The sequence below is a fragment of the Boleophthalmus pectinirostris genome, unplaced genomic scaffold, assembly GCF_026225935.1.
Source record: "Boleophthalmus pectinirostris isolate CB_2022bp ecotype Guang Dong unplaced genomic scaffold, ASM2622593v1 HiC_scaffold_16, whole genome shotgun sequence".
NCBI lineage: Eukaryota > Metazoa > Chordata > Actinopteri > Gobiiformes > Gobiidae > Boleophthalmus > Boleophthalmus pectinirostris.
The window spans coordinates 36565236-36583328 of NW_026571095.1; the positions used below are offsets into that span (position 1 = coordinate 36565236).

General features: G+C 42.0%; 1 gene segment (V, D, J or C); it reads left to right on the top strand.

Moving 5' to 3' along the window:
• The first annotated feature begins 14879 nt into the window (after positions 1-14879).
• Positions 14880-15430, top strand: LOC110156365 (T cell receptor alpha variable 3-like). The segment is given in 2 exon segments: positions 14880-14971; positions 15093-15430. Coding segments are annotated over 2 exon segments (411 nt in total).
• Positions 15431-18093: the final 2663 nt, after the last annotated feature.

Genomic DNA, 18093 nt, shown 5'->3' on the forward strand with positions numbered 1-18093 from the left:
GTGTACTACTGTGCTGTGAGGCCCACAGTGACAGGAAACACCAAAACTCTGAACAAAAACCTCTGGAGCAAAGACAACACAATACTGCAGTAGCTCCACTAGAGGGAAACATTACTCAGGTGTTTCCTCCTTTAACCATGTCGTCCTGTTTCCTCATGAAAACACCCAGAGAGTTTAAAACACCTCCTCTGTGTCAGCACATCCTAATCCATGAAACACCTCCACATTTATAAAGTCCAGACACTTTCATTTAATTTTGAGTTGAATTTACTCTTAATTAAAGCAAACTGTGGTTGGTTTGTAAAAGTAGGAATGAGCTGCAGTGTGACGACCAAACACTGAAGTTCAAACACTTCATAATCAAACACTAAATCTAAAATATCTTAACCATCTTTAACTTTATTCTTCAGAATAAGTTGTTTTTCTTTTAGGAAGAGTGGTGTTTCTTCAAAGTTCCTCCCAGTAAAAGACTCAGGCCTTTCACAGACCGATGCTCCAGACCAGGGGCTTCATTTATAAAGTCCATTTATGCACAAATCATGGCCTAGTCGCTCTTTACACTTTGCTTCTCTCTACACCAACTCAGGACCTGCTGTAAGCTCTACATAAAGTCTGGAGACACGGGGAAAAAGCCACACTCGTGGAGAGGAGCAGAAGAGAAGAGAGTTTGAGGAAGAGTTTGATCAGGAATTCATCAGAAAATCCACATGTATAAAAGAATTACATTCAGATTTGTGCATTTAAGTGTTTGCTTCACCAAAACACGGAGAAGAGCTGTTTATTCCACTCATTATTCTCCACAATATTATACATTTGTAACTCGTGCATGAGCGCGACCACGATCCCAGTGCAGCACAGAGTCTCCCACAGTCCACGACCACAGACTTCTATAAAACACAGACTTCTATAAAACACAGACTGTGACTCAACACAGAGGATGAAATAATGACTGAACCTGAGAGAAAACTCTTCCCTCAGATGGAGCACAGGAGCCAGGCTTTGGTTTAATGAAACTCTGGGACTAAACTCAGCTCCAACACCGAGAGCCAGAGTGACCCGAGTCTGTGCACAACACGAAGCCGACTGTCCGAACCTGACCCCAACCCCAAATATTCCCACATTTTTGTGTAACAGGAGCTCCTGCAAATGAGAACTGCTCTTTGACAGTTTGAAGAAAACAATAATGTCTGTACCCAGACCCAGACTCACAGAGGTCAGACTCACAGAGGTCAGACTCACAGAGGTCAGACTCACAGAGGTCAGACTCACAGAGGTCAGACTCACAGAGGTCAGACTCACAGAGGTGAGCAGAGTTTGGATGTTTCGTGTGGACTTTTATTGTCAGAATAACAGTGTCTGATCTGTGTCTGATGTGTTTCGTGCTAAATCTGTTATTCCTGCTGAAGCGCTCGTCTCCTGACCACTGGTCCATGTATCCCTCCCTCGCTCCTTTCACTCTCCAGGGGAGGGCATCTGAATCTCTCGCACGAGCTCATAACCTCGTCCTTTGACCATTCAGACCCCGTGTGCACGTATCTACATGTATATGTGCATAAACAGAGACAGTCCCCACACACTTCATAGACAGACTTAAAAATATAGAGATAAAACTCTTGAAACAGAGAGAAAACTCATTGGTTTTACTGCAAAAATGTGCTGCCGAAATATTATAAAATATGATTAAATGAACAGATGAGTCGCTGTCGTCACTTTTAGTTTGTATTTATTTGTTAAACTTTGTTTAAGTGTTTGTCGTGATCACGTGGTGCTGCGTGGAGCGTCCTCCTCCCTCTGTCCCACGTGTCTCAAACCCACTGATTATCCACTCATGTTTAGAGAAATCTCATTCACCAGTCACTTTACCTGCTCCTTTTATGGTGAGGTGGAGGTGTGAGGACGTGACGTGAGGCCCCAGACCTCCTCACGATTGACAACAAACTGAAGAACTCAAAGCCCCAGAGACCTGAGGGAGGAGCCAGACTGTAAGAGAGGAGCAGACACAGACACTTGAGAGGATTTGAGCTTTTAAGATGGAGTGTGTCCTGTGTACACTGCTCTCAGCTCTGGTTGTGCTCCTGTGTTCTTCCCCAGAGTGTAAAGGAGAAGACACAGTGACCCAGCCAACAGGAGACACCTCTGACACTCAGGGACACACAACAACAATACTCTGTACTTTTCAAATAGCTAACAAAGCCTATACCCCATATCTGTTCTGGTACAAACAAGAAGGACGAGGAGCTCCTAAATACATGTTACAGAAAACTAAACTATCATCGTCGTGGTCTAAGACAAGTAAATCTCCAGATTTCAATGAAAAGCGTTTTGAAGTTGAAGCTGAGGGAAACTCTTTCTCTCTGAAGATCCAGGATGTGGATGTGACAGACTCTGCTGTGTACTACTGTGCTCTGCAGCCCACAGTGACAGGAAACACCAAAACTCTGAACAAAAACCTCTGGAGCAAAGACAACACAATACTGCAGTAGCTCCACTAGAGGGAGACACTCTCTGTGAGTGAGCAACACTTGAAAAAGATTGTGAATCTACCAGTAGATTTAGTTTCCTGTAGAACCATTCTTAGCACATCAGTGGAAAACAGTCAGTGAAACATCCAGGACTTGAAAAAGTGAACAAGTGAACATTTAAATCAGTCAGTGCAATTCAAAGAACTAAAACACAATCACAATCAGGACACGATTGGCAATGGGGTTAAAGACTAAACTAACTAGATTAACACAGTTGATTGACTTTGAGTTTGTGAGACTCTGTTGACAGTCACAGCAGGCCTGCATCAGGATCTTCAAAGGGAGGATATTGACCTGGCCCAGGCTTTAGTCTACAAGGATGCACTCATGGATTCTTTTAGGGAAATACATAGAGATGCTATGGCCGCTTAGATGCACTCACAAACTAAGGCCATGTGTGAGGAAAATGCCATTTCAGTCCTAGAGCCTCCAGAAAACATGAAAAGTCTAAGGTTATGGAGGATTTTGTGATGGAATCTGTCTGTGGGCAAGAAGTGAAGCAGATGCTTCAATGAATTCAGAAGAGTTCAAAAGAAAACTTCAACTAAACATCAGACGTCTTATGGAGCTGCAGCTCGGGTCTATATTGTGTCTGTTGGTCCAAGACCAGTTCTGGACTAAATGACGTGTAAATGACGTCCACTATTTGGACGTCTAACTCTGACTCACTTGGACGTCAATCTGCAGTGAAACATTTGAACCGTGGACTAAGTGACTTTTGTGGACGTCATGGGGACGTCGAACACAGGCAGGAAAATGACATTATTCATGAATATAAGACTTTTTGAACATTTATCACAAATATCAACATTGTTGTGATCAATATTATTAATTCATATTAATTTTGACTATTTGTGATTAAACATTTATTACTAATTATTTATTTAAGTCCATGATATTTTGTTTTCTGTTTAATCAAATCAAATCAAACTTTATTTATAAAGTGTTTTTCATACAAAATGTAACACAAAGTGTTTTACAGTAATTAAAAATAATCACACACACACACACACAAACATGGTAAAATACACAAAACTACACAAAGTAAAATGTGAGGCTGAATACAGACGAACCAGTTGAGAAAACACCTGCACCTGTCACAACAAAGATGGAGTTGAACAGTGTCAGTTTGGAGAGAGTTTGTCACTATTTCAGACTCTTCACTTTGTTGAACACAATAAACATCTGTCCTTTTGTGTCACCTCCACATTTAAATCTCACAGTAAATATCCAGCTTAGGATAAAAGTGTGAAACAAACGTTTGTAACTCTGTGACTTCTACAGTGAACTGTGGGAGGAGCATGTCCTCCAAAAAGGGCTGTGAGACTGGAGCAAAAAAAGAAGCAAAGAGTGTCACCAACTGAAACAAACACTTGTGAAGACTTTTTAAGATGGAGTGTGTCCTGTGTACACTGCTCTCAGCTCTGGTTGTGCTCCTGTGTTCTTCCCCAGAGTGTAAAGGAGAAGACACAGTGACCCAGCCAACAGGAGACACCTCTGACACTCAGGGAGGAACAGTCATAATACGATGCAATTTTCAAAGAGTTGGCTCAACATACTACTATTTGTTTTGGTATAGACAGAAAAATGGTGATTTTCCAAAGTACATCTTACGGCGAGACACGTATGGAGGAGAAGACAATTCTCCAGAGTTCAAAAAACCCAAGTTTGATGCTGAAGCTGAAGGAGAACTCTTTCTCTCTGAAGATCCAGGATGTGGATGTGACAGACTCTGCTGTGTACTACTGTGCTGTGAGGCCCACAGTGACAGGAAACACCAAAACTCTGAACAAAAACCTGTGGAGAAAGACAACAGCAGTACTGCCACACGTCCTCTAGAGGGAGACACTTTCTGAGACTGCTCCACAAAAGCCTCCTGTAGAAGCTGCTGCATCTTCTCAGAGTGACAGAGAAACTTTCCTGCACAACTTTGATTTAAATCTTTTACAGCCAATGCAGTTTGGGTTCAGACAAAAGTTTTCATCACATTTAGTTTGTTGTTTCTTCTGTTTCAAAGAAACATCCAGTTGTGAGGGTGAAACCAAGTGAACTTTGAATGTGGAACATCTTACGAATGGGACAGACTGGACGTGAGAACATTTAAACTGACTGTCTTTGTGTCTCCTCCACCAGCCGATAAAAACAGTTTGAAAGAGAGAGATCATGTGAAGTTGTGGCAGACGTCATTGAAAATGGAAGTTTAAAACAAAACAGGAAAATATGCACTTCACAAAAGTTGAAATCCATAACTGTTCAGTTTGTAGACTTCTTTCACAGCATTTCAGAAATCTTAATCAAACTCATTAATACAAAGGTAGGACATGACAGACATGTCCAGGACATTTCCATCTCACTAGAAACTGATCAAATGTTTTATTTAGTTTCTAAATCAGCTATAGAAATTGCTTTTTATGGCTGTTTGTTAAACTCAGCAAACTGAAGGTGCCAGTGTGAGAAAATGTCCATTTCACAGTTCCAGAGCTCCAGAAACTCATGAAAAGTCTAAGATTTTGGAGGATTTGTGTATGGAATCTGCACTTAGGCAAGAAGTGAAAGCAGATTTAGTTCAAAAATTCAAAGAGTTTAAAAAGAAAACTATTGTTTTTTGTGGACAGAAAGTGATTCCTGTGAGAACTAAAAAATGTTGTGCTGTTGGTCAGGGCTTGTTTCTTCTTTGTGTCTTTACAATGTTTTATTTTGAAGTGGTTTGAACCATTCCGGTGAGCAGCTGAGACTGTGAGACGTCATTTACAGCATTTGGTCCAGCCCTGGTGTGGACTCTCAGGGACAGAAAGGACCAACGTGACTGGATGAACTTTATGTTAAAATGCATTACAGAGACGCACTTTATCACAGTAATTATAACAGTAACTGCAAGTGTATTCAAGAGTTAAAACCTGCACCTGTCACAACAAAGATGGAGTTGAAACAGTGTCAGTTTGGAGAGAGTTTGTCACTATTTCAGACTCTTCACTTTGTTGAACACAATAAACATCTGTCCTTTTGTGTCACCTCCACATTTAAATCTCACAGTAATATCCAGCTTAGGATAAAAGTGTGAAACAAACGTTTGTAACTCTGTGACTTCTACAGTGAACTGTGGGAGGAGCATGTCCTCCAAAAAGGGCTGTGAGACTGGAGCAAAAAAAGAAGCAAAGAGTGTCACCAACTGAAACAAACACTTGTGAAGACTTTTTAAGATGGAGTGTGTCCTGTGTACACTGCTCTCAGCTCTGGTTGTGCTCCTGTGTTCTTCCCCAGAGTGTAAAGGAGAAGACACAGTGACCCAGCCAACAGGAGACACCTCTGACACTCAGGGAGGAACAGTCATAATACGATGCAATTTTCAAAGAGTTGGCTCAACATACTACTTTTTGTTTTGGTATAGACAGAAAAATTGTGATTTTCCAAAGTACATCTTACGGCGAGACACGTATGGAGGAGAAGACAATTCTCCAGAGTTCAAAAAACCCAAGTTTGATGCTGAGCTGAAGGAGAACTCTTTCACCCTGAAGATCCAGGATGTGGATGTGACAGACTCTGCTGTGTACTACTGTGCTCTGAAGCCCACAGTGACAGGAAACACCAAAACTCTGAACAAAAACCTCTGGAGCAAAGACAACACAATACTGCAGTAGCTCCACTAGAGGGAGACACTCTCTGTGAAGCTTCAGACTAAACACAGATGCAGCAAAGCCAACTGTCAGTGTGAGAAACTAAGCAGACTTCAGAAAGTTCACATGAGGATCACTCAGCTGTGTTTTGGACACATGTTTCCTTTAATGGCAGCACTGCTCCTGCTTTTGTTGAGTGGTAAGTCTTATTGAAACCTATGTTCACACTTTATTACATCCACTCAACACTTACTGAAGCACAGAGCAAGAAGCAGCAGGAAATATGTTCCTAACTTCTACATTCATTTGTTTTCATGTAGGAGTCAGATGTGAAGAGCTCACTGCTCTAAAGCCTGAGGTCTGCGCTTCAGAAGGCTCCTCTGTCTCTCTGGGATACTCTTATGAGAGAAAAGCTACTGGTAGTGATCAGTTTTACTGGTATCGACAATATCCAGGAAAACCTCCAGAATTCATCTATTCTCATTTGGGAACAGGAAAAAAAGTTAAAAGTGAAATTCTGGGTCTTTCAGTCCAAATAAGTAAAGACCAAAAGCATCTCCATGTGCTGGTGTCGTCTGCTGCAGTGGGAGACTCTGCTGTGTACTACTGTGCTGTGAGGCCCACAGTGACAGCAAACCCACAGTCTCTGAACAAAAACCTGTGAGAGAAAACAGCAGTACTCCACACGTCCTCTAGAGGGAGACACTTTCTGAGACTGCTCCACAAAAGCCTCCTGTGGTAGAAGCTGCTGCATCTTCTCACTGCTCCAGATCTAAACTCCAGTCTGTGCTCTGCTGCTCTCACAGCCCTTTAGATCTGTGTGTTCTGACAAACAGTAATAGTGTATTTTAAATGGATGTGGTGTGTGGAAAGGTGCCTGATAGATCAAATGTTGGTTGTGGTTCCAGTCCTGTGTCAGACTCAGGGATTTGTTGCAGTTTCCTGTAGGTCCCCAGGGGTCAGTCCTTGGCCCTCCTCTGTTCTCGCTCAGTGGTGAGAGTCTGAAACCTTTACTAAGTGACACTTTTACTGAGCTTTTGTCTGTGACAGATTTGGAAACCTTTCATAGATTTTTGCTGGTGCAGTGCAGGAAGTGAACCCACTGCAGCAGCTTCACATGTTCATTAAACATGAAGGTGATGACAGTTTCTCAAGTATTTTCTAGAACTGGAAGAACAGAGACACTGGTCGATAATTAGACCTTGAAAAGTTTGTGTCAGAGAAACTTCCTGCACACTTTGATTTAAACTCTTTTACAGCCAATGCAGTTTGGGTTCAGACAAAAGTTCTCATCACATTTAGTTTGTTATAATGAGTCATTTTGTCATAACCTGATTGTAGGTGTAATAAAATACAAATCCCTTCCATGTTTGATCAAATATTCTGTCTGATCTTATGCATTTAGAGACGTCCAACTGCATCAGTGTCACCACCACAGAGACCTGAGGGAGAAGGTGATGGTGCTTGGGCCTCATCTCTCCTCTGGGTCCTGTGGAGGTTCTTGTTGAACGTGGACGGTTCTGCACCTGGTGTAGACGACTCTGGGTCCTGTGGAGGTTCTTGGGTTGGCGGGTGGAGGGAAATGTGGGATTGCTTTTAATCACTGTAGCGCACTGTGTCATAACTTTTATTGTACAAAAAGTGCATGAATAAAGTTTCATTGATTGATATTTGTCTTAAACATCTTTAACATTATTATTCAGAATAAGTTGTTTTTCTTTTAGGAAGAGTGGTGTTTCTTCAAAGTTCCTCCCAGTAAAAGACTCAGGCCTTTCACAGACCGATGCTCCAGACCAGACCTCCTCACAATTCACAACAAACTGAAGAACTCAAAGCCCCAGAGACCTGAGGGAGGAGCCAGACTGTAAGAGAGGAGCAGACACAGACACTTGAGAGGATTTGAGCTTTTAAGATGGAGTGTGTCCTGTGTACACTGCTCTCAGCTCTGGTTGTGCTCCTGTGTTCTTCCCCAGAGTGTAAAGGAGAAGACACAGTGACCCAGCCAACAGGAGACACCTCTGACACTCAGGGACACACAGCAACAATACTCTGTACTTTTAAAACAGCTTACAATACTGCATATCTGTACTGGTACAAAGAAGAAGGACGAGGAGCTCCAAGATACATGTTAAAGAAAACTAAAACATCATCAAAGTGGCTTGATACAGCTAAATCTTCAGAGTTCAGTGAAAACCGTTTTGAAGTTGAAGCTGAGGGAAACTCTTTCTCTCTGAAGATCCAGGATGTGGATGTGACAGACTCTGCTGTGTACTACTGTGCTCTGCAGCCCACAGTGACAGGAAACACCAAAACTCTGAACAAAAACCTCTGGAGCAAAGACAACACAATACTGCAGGAGCTCCACTAGAGGGAGACACTCTCTGTGAAGCTTCAGACTAAACACAGATGCAGCAAAGCCAACTGTCAGTGTGAGAAACTAAGCAGACTTCAGAAAGTTCGTCTTTGTTTCTGTCGCCCTCTGACCTTTGCTCTTCCTTGGTCCCCGGTGCAGCTCCGTGTCCTCCGCTCTCCAGGTTGTTTCTCGCTCTTTAGTCGACTTTATTAACTCAGTTTGATCCTGACTCGGTTGTTGGGTTTGGTGCCGTGGCCTGTTCCCTGGCGCCGCATGTTGTGCTCCGTTGACGTGAGCGCTGGTCCAGGATAGTTGCGGTGACGCTGCTGAAGCCCCACGATGCACGTTCCTGTGAGGAGAAAAAGTGGAATGTTGGAGCTATGGACCTTTGTTGCCAGTTTAGTTGTAGGATTAACAGTCACTTCATTCTTATTTGTAGATGTGACTTCTGGGAGCTGCGCTGTGGCTGCTGGAGCCGTCGCTTTGCCGTTTTGTGATTGACTGGACTGACTTGTCCATCTTGCTCCGTTCAGATGGGCCTGACCTGTGAATCTCACTGTTAACTTACTCCACAACTTGTTTTTTCACCAACTTTGAGCTGAACCAATGAAACACACAGAACTATTTATGCACATGTCCTCTCAACTAAACTCTGTGTAAAATAAATGTACAACTTTAAAAAAATGGAACCTTGTGTCTGTTTTATCAAGAACGAACCTGTGTGACCTTTTAGTTCTTTTCTGGACTGTGCCCAGTGCTGTTGCTTGGTTATAATTTAGATATTATTTAATTTTCTTGACCATCATCACTCGTCTCTCCACAATAAGAGCACTAAAACTACAGAGAAGAGACAAGTCATTTTCTTTAAACATTTTATTTTTAGAGCTGTTTGAAAATGTGTTGCTCACAGATCATTTGTGGATCCAAAAGTCCTTTTGGAGCGTGATGGGAGTGGACTGTTACATGCAGCTGTGCTCCAAGTACATCACACTTCTCCAGACGTGTTGATGTGATTTCAATTTCATCATCAAAAACCATATCACAGACTTGAAAAACAGTCGCTCTAATAAAAAAACACAAATGACCTTCTCTGTGCTGCTGAATTCTGCCTCAGCTCCATCCTCATCTTCTTCCATCTGAGTTGAACTGTGGCCCGACAGCACTCTCCTCCATCAGCATCACAGTGTGCACTGGGTTCAGGTTGGAGCAAAAACGAACACTGAACACTGACAAGACCTGAGTGTCAGCCAGACTGTAAGAGAGGAGCAGACACAGACACTTGAGAGGATTTGAGCTTTTTAAGATGGAGTGTGTCCTGTGTACACTGCTCTCAGCTCTGGTTGTGCTCCTGTGTTCTTCCCCAGAGTGTAAAGGAGAAGACACAGTGACCCAGCCAACAGGAGACACCTCTGACACTCAGGGACACACAGCAACAATACGATGCAATTTTCAAAGAGCTGCCTTAACAAACTACTATTTGTTCTGGTATAAACAGAAAAATGGAGATTTTCCAAATTACATTTTACGGCGAGACACACTTGAGAATATTTTCTTCAAAACATACAAAAATCTCCAGAATTTGAACAAACCCAAGTTTGATGCTGAACTGAAGGAGAACTCTTTCACCCTGAAGATCCAGGATGTGGATGTGACAGACTCTGCTGTGTACTACTGTGCTGTGAGGCCCACAGTGACAGGAAACACCAAAACTCTGAACAAAAACCTGTGAGAGAAAACAGCAGTACTCCACACGTCCTCTAGAGGGAGACACTTTCTGAGACTGCTCCACAAAAGCCTCCTGTGGTAGAAGCTGCTGCATCTTCTCACTGTTCCAGATCTGTAAAGTGATTTTAATGTCGGTACAAACTGTAGTTTGTGCAGGAATGTGAATTCACTGTGAAGATTCATTTTTCCAATAAACTGAACTTTTGTCACAAACAAACCAGAGTGGATTTAGAATGAAACACAGGTCCACATGTTTTCAGACAGAAACAAGAACAAGTCCAGGAGGTGGGTCAGGAGCACAGAGGTCAGTCACTGCTGGAGCATCAATCTTCAGAGACTCCTGAAATAAGAAGTGAACAAGCCCCAAGAGCCAGACTGACACAGATCCACACTTTAAACACACTTCAGTAAAAGGGGGAATTCAGTTTGTCAAATAGGTTTCTCAGCTCGTCCAAGCTGCTTCTTCAGTTCTGGTCAGACGCTGGTAACACTTCCTTATATCTGTCTGCAGGAGGAGCTAACTACACTGAAACTCCTCTGAAACTAACACACCACTGTTTACAGTTTCTGTTTTGCAGCTCAGCCTATTGAAAACCTGTCACTGAGTGTAGGTCATATCAGCAGAATCATTCAGGGTCAAATGAAGCTTTCACACCTCTGGACCTGAACCTCACTCCCCTGTTGTTCTCTTGTTTTGTTTTGATTTCAGTTTGAGGATGGAGTTTGTAAATAGGACATAGATGTTGTCCTCTTTCTGTTCAAGAATGGATTCTCTTTCTTAACAAAAACAGCCTCTTTAATTCTCCTCTCAAACCAGTTCTTTTCTCTGGATCAGATCTGTACCTCACTGTCCTCAAAGGAGTGACCCGAGGCTTTTAGGTGCAGATGAACAACAGACTGAGGTCCTGTGTTGTTCTCTCGTCTGTGTTGGTTCATCTTCTTTCTGTCTTAAAGTGTTTGTAGGTTTGAAATAGTCTGGGATTTCATGTTGTTTTAAAAATCCTCTGTAGTTTTCAGAAACATTCAGCCATGTAGGGAATAGTTATGTTCTTTCTCCTGGTTCTGATTCTCTGTTGTCCTGTTTTTTAGCCTCTTTGTTTTACTAAAAGTCCATTTCAGATCTGCACAGACAGAGAGAGCTTTCTGCACATGTTCTTCTTCTTTCTCATTTCCCTCTGTGCTTGTTGGAAATATTATAAATATGTATGTTCACATGAACAGTTCCAGTTTTGTCAGTCAAATAAAACGTCTCCATCTTACAGTGAAATGTGTGGACTTGTCTCAGAGCAGAGCAGTAACAGAGGAGGCTGCAGAGAAAAGTCTGTGCCTTGTTCTAGTTCAAACTCTCTGGGCTCAAAGGAGACGAGCTGCAGACGAACACAGCAGTCCATAAAGTGAAGGAAAAACAGATTGTGTCTGATCTCATGTATTTAGAGACGTCCAACTGCATCAGTGTCACCACCACAGAGACCTGAGGGAGGAGCCAGACTGTAAGAGAGGAGCAGACACAGACACTTGAGAGGATTTGAGCTTTTAAGATGGAGTGTGTCCTGTGTACACTGCTCTCAGCTCTGGTTGTGCTCCTGTGTTCTTCCCCAGAGTGTAAAGGAGAAGACACAGTGACCCAGCCAACAGGAGACACCTCTGACACTCAGGGACACACAGCAACAATACTCTGTACTTTTCAAAGAGCTGCCTTAACAAACTACTATTTGTTTTGGTATAGACAGAAAAATGGTGATTTTCCAAAGTACATCTTATGGCGAGACACAATTGGAGGAGAAGCCAATTCTCCAGACTTCACAAAACCCAAGTTTGATGCTGAACTGAACGAGAACTCTTTCACCCTGACAATCCAGGATGTGGATGTGACAGACTCTGCTGTGTACTACTGTGCTCTGAAGCCCACAGTGACAGGAAACACCAAAACTCTGAACAAAAACCTCTGGAGCAAAGACAACACAATACTGCAGTAGCTCCACTAGAGGGAGACACTCTCTGTGAAGCTTCAGACTAAACACAGACGCAGCAAAGCCAACTGTCAGTGTGAGAAACTAAGCAGACTTCAGAAAGTTCACATGAGGATCACTCAGCTGTGTTTTGGACACATGTTTCCTTTAATGGCAGCACTGCTCCTGCTTTTGTTGAGTGGTAAGTCTTATTGAAACCTATGTTCACACTTTATTACATCCACTCAACACTTACTGAAGCACAGAGCAAGAAGCAGCAGGAAATATGTTCCTAACTTCTACATTCATTTGTTTTCTTGTAGGAGTCAGATGTGAAGTGCTCACTGCTCTAAAGCCTGAGGTCTGCGCTTCAGAAGGCTCCTCTGTCTCTCTGGGATACTCTGATGAGAGAAAAACTACTTGGATTGATGATTTTTATTGGTATCGACAATATCCAAGAAATCCTCCAGAATTCATCTATTCCCATTTGGGAACAGGAAAAGAAATTAAAAGTGAAATTTCAGGACTTTCAGTCCAAATAAGCAAAGACCGAAGTCGTCTCCATGTGCTGTTGTTGTCTGCTGCAGTGGGAGACTCTGCTGTGTACTACTGTGCTGTGAGGCCCACAGTGACAGCAAACCCACAGTCTCTGAACAAAGACCTGTGAGAGAAAACAGCAGTATTCCACACGTCCTCTAGAGGGAGACACTTTCTGAGACTGTTCTACAAAAGCCTCCTGTGGTAGAAGCTGCTGCATCTTCTCTGAGTGACAGAGAAACTTCCTGCACACTTTGATTTAAACTCTTTTACAGCCAATGCAGTTTGGGTTCAGACAAAAGTTTTCATCACATTTAGTTTGTTGTTTCTTCTCTGTTCGGGGACTGCAGGTGGAAATGAATCATTTTACTGTTGTGAGGGTTTTGGTGAAATGTTTGGAATGAACTTTGAATGGGACAGGAAGTTCTGGACGAGGTGATTTATGACTGTGAGAACAAATTTAACTGTCACCAAGGAAGACAAAATCTGGGCCCGTTAACAATAAAATTTATTACAAAAAGGTTTATTAAAAACAATGATAAAAAATGCCCAGAAAAGGTTAAAAGTCAATCAGTAAAATACTAGAAGTCAATAAATAAAACAGAGTGGGCTATTAATAGTGAAAAGTTATTTAAAAAGCACCAGTCCAGGGTAAAGTGCAGACAGTCATTGGACCAGAGCAGCTCCACTTCGGGTCTGGTGGTCCAGTGTTGGTCAGATGGTCTGGAGGCTCCATCCTCCATGTCCTGGTTCCAGACGGGGGTGAGTAAGACCAGCGGACAAAGGACTGGGTCTGAGTGTTTCAGTGTCGTCATCTGTGCGCTTGTTCTGTGTGGGGAAAGTGAAAATGTGCTGTGGACTACAGGTTCATGCGGCTGGTTCTGAGGTGGATCCGGATAGAAGCGTGAATCCTGTTTGGTTCGTTATGTTCTTCTAAGCGTCCGTCTGCGCACGTGTTGTTTTTCCAGGGAAAACGTTTCTCAGGTGGAGGCACCAGACACCACTCCCCACTTCAGTTCATCTGTTTCTTCTGCTGAAACACTTTTCATGTGTTTCATTCACACACAGCTGATGTTTCATATCCATGAGCAGAGATGAACAAGAGCTCGGAGGTCAGTGATTTTGCCACTTCTTTAACAGATCTGTGGAGAGGCGAGCCGCTCACTAATGCAGGTTTTTCAAGGTATTTTTGAGTAAAACTTACAACTGTAATGAAATAATCCAGGTGCTGCCCAGAGGCTCGGTGGAGTTCTGACAGCGCTCGATGAAAGATTAATGTGTGTTGATGTAAACGAAAAAGATGCTGTGAGCATGATATTATTTTGAAAAATGGAGGGAGGGAAATATTTGTTTCTCAAAATACCCGGCTCTCTGTAAACGAAGCCTAATAATCTAGTGCACTCTGGATTTCAATCAGAAGTCAACATGTCATGAATGAAACCACAAACACATGACCTTTTTTGTCTACGGCAGAGTTTTATGTCCCTGATCAACAAACTACTGAAAACTGAAAGAAAAACAGATTGTGTCTGATCTCATGTATTTAGAGACGTCCAACTGCATCAGTGTCACCACCACAGAGACCTGAGGGAGGAGCCAGACTGTAAGAGAGGAGCAGACACAGACACTTGAGAGGATTTGAGCTTTTAAGATGGAGTGTGTCCTGTGTACACTGCTCTCAGCTCTGGTTGTGCTCCTGTGTTCTTCCCAGAGTAGAAAGTGAAAGAAAAGGAGAAGACACAGTGACCCAGCCAACAGGAGACACCTCTGACACTCAGGGACACACAGCAACAATACTCTGTACTTTTAAAACTGTGAGCTCAGACCCACGTCTGTTCTGGTACAAGCAGGAAAATGGGGGTTTTCCAAAATATATGATGAGAAGATTCAAGTCTGGATTCTCAGATAATTCTCAAGAGTTCAACAAACCCAAGTTTGATGCTGAGCTGAATGGAAACTCTTTGTCTCTGAAGATCCAGGATGTGGATGTGACAGACTCTGCTGTGTACTACTGTGCTCTGCAGCCCACAGTGACAGGAAACACCAAAACTCTGAACAAAAACCTCTGGAGCAAAGACAACACAATACTGCAGTAGCTCCACTAGAGGGAGACACTCTCTGTGAAGCTTCAGACTAAACACAGACGCAGCAAAGCCAACTGTCAGTGTGAGAAACTAAGCAGACTTCAGAAAGTTCACATGAGGATCACTCAGCTGTGTTTTGGACACATGTTTCCTTTAATGGCAGCACTGCTCCTGCTTTTGTTGAGTGGTAAGTCTTATTGAAACCTATGTTCACACTTTATTACATCCACTCAACACTTACTGAAGCACAGAGCAAGAAGCAGCAGGAAATATGTTCCTAACTTCTACATTCATTTGTTTTCATGTAGGAGTCAGATGTGAAGAGCTCACTGCTCTAAAGCCTGAGGTCTGCGCTTCAGAAGGCTCCTCTGTCTCTCTGGGATACTCTTATTACAAAGAACCAACGTACAGTGATTATTTCTACTGGTATCGACAATATCCAGGAAAACCTCCAGAATTCTTGGTTTCACATTTTGGAACTGGAACTGTAATAACAGAGAAAATAACAGGATTCAAGTTTGACGTGAAAAGTAAAGTCATATCTCTGCTGGTGTCGTCTGCTGCAGTGGGAGACTCTGCTGTGTATTACTGTGCTGTGAGGCCCACAGTGACAGCAAACCCACAGTCTCTGAACAAAAACCTGTGAGAGAAAACAGCAGTACTCCACACGTCCTCTAGAGGGAGACACCTGCTGTGTCTGTGTCAGTGTCTCTCCTGATACCTGAGGCCTCTGACATGAGCTTCATGAAGCGTCACAGTCAGTACGTTTACATGCACAGACTTGTGTCCCAGACTCCAGCAGGTCAAACCTCTGAACAGCTGTGAACGGAGGATCAGAGGATCAAACTGTGTCATTATTCTGTGTTTAAAACAGCTCACACACACAAACTCTTTTACTCATTCAGAGAAGAGACAACTCATTTTCTTGAAGCATTTGATTTTTAGAGCTGTTTGAAAATGTGTTGCTCACAGATCATTTGTGGATCCAAAAGTCCTTTTGGAGCGTGATGCGAGTGGACTGTTACATGCAGCTGTGCTCCAAGTACATCACACTTCTCCAGATTTAAATTAGGTTGATTTAGGTGAAATTCACTGTTACTGTTATTTTTAGTTAATTTTTAGGTCATATTTAAAAACAGATGGTCGAACTAATGGCATTTTTGCATCACATTCTATCCTGTAAATAATGTAGCCTAAGTAAAGTACCGCTATAATTCTTTAGAGGACATCGTAAATGCATGTGCGCCATGATAATTAATGATATGTGTAAATGCTGATCATTCACACTTCTATTCACAGCTCATTTACATATCAATGTGTGTTCAATCACATGTACAGACACTATAGTCACTTTACACTAGACCAATGTAAGAAAACAGACTGTTTATGTTTATTTATGTTCATGTTTATATTTGTTTATGTTTATGTTCATGTTCATGTTTATGTTTATGTGCGAGCTACAGCAGCGAAACAACAAAAAAGAATGAAAAGTAACTTCAAAACCGGCACATTTGTAACACTCAGCCTCACAGATGCTCCTCTCAGATCACAAGTCTGCACTAATAAGTGTCCTTTTAATCCTGATTCATTTTGGTTTGCCCCAAGGTTCTGTTCTTGGCCTCCTCCTCTTCATCACTGACCTTCTACCCCTGGGCAACATTTGATGTAAATTGAACTTTCATTTTCACATGAGTGTGTCTGAACTCCCTCTCACCTCCACAACAGAGACTCTGTGCACATGTTCAGAGTCAGACTCAAAGCCTCCTGTTCACCAGCATTTTCTCTCTCATGTCACTCTTCATTTTCTCTACTGTATTTTAACTGTTACCTGTTGTATTTTTATGTCTTTGAAGCTTTTGTAAAGTGTCCTTGAGTGTAAAGAAAGACACTGTTAACTCTTACAAACTGTTCATTTCTTAAGCCTTCACAGTAATTTGACTCAGACCAAGAATTCTTTCATTGTGTCTATGTTGACCTACAGATCTATTTAGAATGTCTAAATACACTGTCCCACATTAATAAATAAATGTAATATATAAATATAATGTTTCAGAGAGCAGGAAGAGCATATTTTTGTAACTTTTACAACACTCGTTTTTGGAGAAAAAACATCGACTATGACAAATATCATGTCCTGTTTTACAAAACACATAAAAACATAAAACCCATTATGATTTATATTTTATTACATTTGAAAATGACATTAATATTCTGGAACTGTTGGAATTTACAATATAACCATTTTTATCCACAGTAATGAGTCATTTTTATTTATTCAAACTTTTATGGCTTAAATTTGATTGAATCTTAAAAAATAACAGAAATCTTTCCAGTGTTGCAAATAAAAAGTGCAGATGATAAATAGTGAGTCCAAAAAGAACATAGTTGCAGCTTTCATATATTGAAGGGTAAGTGGGTACAGTGATTATGGTGACAGGTGCACAGGACAGGTGATCAAAACTAACACTCGAGCTAAAACACTTCAAACAAACATCTGACTCGCCCACTGTGATTGTGACGTCCTTAATAAACATTATTACACAAATATACATATTCTGGAATCAAATGTTTTTATCTTTTTTATCTCACAGTGTAGATCCAGTTTATGTTTTTCCCAAACTGAAAGTTGAAAAGTGTGAAACTAATATTTCTCACAAGAATCTGTAAACTCTGTGACTTCTACAGTGAACTGTGGGAGGAGCATGTCCTCCAAAAAGGACTGTGAGACTGGAGCAAAAAAAGAAGCAAAGAGTGTCACCAACTGAAACAAACACTTGTGAAGACTTTTTAAGATGGAGTGTGTCCTGTGTACACTGCTCTCAGCTCTGGTTGTGCTCCTGTGTTCTTCCCAGAGAGTGTAAAGGAGAAGACACAGTGACCCAGCCAACAGGAGACACCTCTGACACTCAGGGACACACAGCAACAATACTCTGTACTTTTACAACAACGGATACAACCCCATATCTGTACTGGTACAAACAAGAAGGACGAGGAGCTCCAAGATACATGATTAAAGAAAACTAAAACATCATCAAAGTGGCTTGACACAGTTAAATCTTCAGAGTTCAATGAAGAGCGATTTTAAAGTTGAAGCTGAGGGAAACTCTTTCTCTCTGAAGATCCAGGATGTGGATGTGACAGACTCTGCTGTGTACTACTGTGCTCTGAAGCCCACAGTGACAGGAAACACCAAAACTCTGAACAAAAACCTCTGGAGCAAAGACAACACAATACTGCAGTAGCTCCACTAGAGGGAGACACTCTCTGTGAAGCTTCAGACTAAACACAGACGCAGCAAAGCCAACTGTC